The following is a 2,392-nucleotide window of genomic DNA, read 5'->3' on the forward strand; positions in this document are numbered from 1 at the left end:
CCCTCACGCAGGAGCCATCGGCCCCCATGACAACAGGTTTCCTGTTTCATGAAGCAGAACACGACTCACGAAGTGTGAAGCTCATTGTTCCAGTCTTCAGCTTTACTGTAGATTCCAGATGGTTCTGATCTGCTCAATAATCTGTTTGAAGTGTTTATTTTGGTAATGTCATGTTGAGTAGAAACTCACTGCAGTATGAGCTCATTATATAGAGCTGGATGTGAATCTGCAGAGACACACTGATGTTTGTTCAGATGTTTAATCGTGTGATTGTGTCTTGTTTGCTGTTTTCTCAGATTTGACGGCGGAGGAGCAGATGGAGATCGAGGGGCTGAAGATGCACAAGCAGATCCTGCTGGAGGACATTGAGGTAAATGAACATCAGCTGCTGCTTCACACACACACACACGCACACACATACACACACTATTAGTTACATAACTAGCAATTTTGTTATGTGCTTTTGTCAATTTTATTTAAAATGACAAAATATTATTGTTTTTTTGTTATTTGTTATTATTATTATTATTATTTTTAAAATATTACTATTTAGGCTAATTTATTCTTTTATTTCATTTTTAGTTTACATTTTAGTTTAGTTTTGTATTTATTTCCAGTTAGTATTTTTTTCTTTATTTCAGTTAGCTGTCAAGGTTCAAATTTTTGTTTAGTTTTTCATCTAATATTTATATATTATTTCAGTTAACAGAAATGTTTCTAATAGTTTTAGTCAGTTACTTCATTAGTCTGTCAGATGTTCTGCTTGTGAAGTTGTTTTGCGTGACTCTTTCACAGTAAGATGCTGGAGAGGGAGAAACGCTTCTGTAGCGGTAAGAAGAAATTCAACATGGATCCTAAAAAGGTGAGATCTGGAGGATGATGATGATGATGATGTTCCAGTGTGAGATGAGGAGAGGAACGTTCACAGACACTCACCTCCACACATTCGTCATACTGTAGGAGAGACTGATTTCATTCTTTACCGTAAACCTTAGATTTGAGACAGAGAGAGACACGGCTGAGACATTTAGCTTCAAACTGCAGTAGTGTTGTTCAGGTCTGTGTGTGTCTGTGTGTGTGTGTCTGTGTGTGTGTGTGTGTGACACGTTTATAACAAATTTACACATACAGTAAAAACAAAAGAAAAAGAATCTGAGGATGTTGTAGAGTGTGTGCTGTCTGTTTATGCCATTTGTCTGCTGTTACTGCCATTCTCTACAGTATGTTGTTGTTTGTTGTCACTGTCTGTCTGTTGCGTTTACTCCTCCCTGTCTCTGCTTGGCCTACTGTAGCATCCTTCCTCACAGCACTGATGTTGCTGATTCCAGCAACGTGTGTGTTTGTGTGTGTCAGTGTGTTTGTGTGTGTGTGTGTCAGTGTGTTTGTGTGTGAGTGTGTTTGTGTGTGTGTGTGTGTGTGAGTGAGTGTGTGTGTGTGTGTCTGGAGAGGCTCAGTGTGTGTTCTCAGTGCGTGTGTGTGTGTGTGTGTGTGTGTCAGTGTGTGTGTGTGTGTGTGAGAGGGTGTGTGTGTGTGTGTGTGTGTGTTTGTGTGTGTCTGTGTCTGAATCTGTATCTGATCATGTCTGGTGTTTCAGGGAGGACATGCACCTGCGGATTCTCAAAGCGTTCGTGGAGTTGCACGAGTTTTCAGATCTTAACCTGGTCCAGGCGTTACGGTGAGAACACGAGCTCTTCTTCAGCCACAGACGAGCAGCTGAACTTGTCTTATTCCTGTTTGTCTCGTTCTTTTGCAGGCAGTTCTTGTGGAGTTTCCGTCTGCCGGGTGAAGCACAGAAGATCGACCGCATGATGGAGGCCTTCGCCACACGCTACTGTAACTGCAATGCCAACGTCTTCCAGTCCACAGGTTAAACTCACTCATGCATGTGGGGTTAATATCTAATGGCCGATATAATGCTGTTAAACAGTTAATACATTCAAAAAATATTTAGGTCTAAATTTAAGATTTATGCATTTGAACACAAACAAATACATTTAAAGTGATGCATATTTGTCAGTCACACATAAACGGGTTTCCCATACAGCAAAAAAAATATTTTCACATATATTTTAAAATATAAAAAAATGGCCAAAAAACATATTTGCTAAAATATGCTTCAAAATATATTTGCGTAAATATATTTTCTACCAATATATATTTTTTGCCCATTTTTTTTGTGCATTTTTGAAAATATATTTTAAAAATATAAATATATTTAAAATTTAAAACATTTAAAAATATATTTTGCACTATATATTTCAATCCAAGAAAATAAATTCATGTTCGTCACATTAGAAGAAAACTTTATTTGTTGTCTATAACATGTATGAATATAACACATACTTAAAACATACTTACACAATAAAAAAAAATTATATACTGTGTATATATA

The 2,392-nt window shown here is 37.2% G+C and overlaps 1 protein-coding gene across 1 annotated transcript in view; it reads left to right on the plus strand.

The window, feature by feature from the left end:
- Positions 1-799: 799 nt before the first annotated feature.
- The window catches only part of LOC107676715 (cytohesin-1-like), a gene marked incomplete at its 3' end in the record, with an annotated part of 3,470 nt that continues 1,877 nt past the window's right edge, over positions 800-2,392 (plus strand). The window contains exons 1-3 of the mRNA XM_016471360.1: positions 800-862; positions 1,599-1,675; positions 1,754-1,866. Coding sequence (XP_016326846.1) covers positions 800-862; positions 1,599-1,675; positions 1,754-1,866 — 253 coding nt within the window. The remainder of the gene's footprint in view (positions 863-1,598; positions 1,676-1,753; positions 1,867-2,392) is intronic.

This window comes from Sinocyclocheilus anshuiensis, unplaced genomic scaffold (genome assembly GCF_001515605.1).
Source record: "Sinocyclocheilus anshuiensis isolate Anshui unplaced genomic scaffold, SAMN03320099.WGS_v1.1 scaffold3329, whole genome shotgun sequence".
NCBI classification, from domain to species: domain Eukaryota; kingdom Metazoa; phylum Chordata; class Actinopteri; order Cypriniformes; family Cyprinidae; genus Sinocyclocheilus; species Sinocyclocheilus anshuiensis.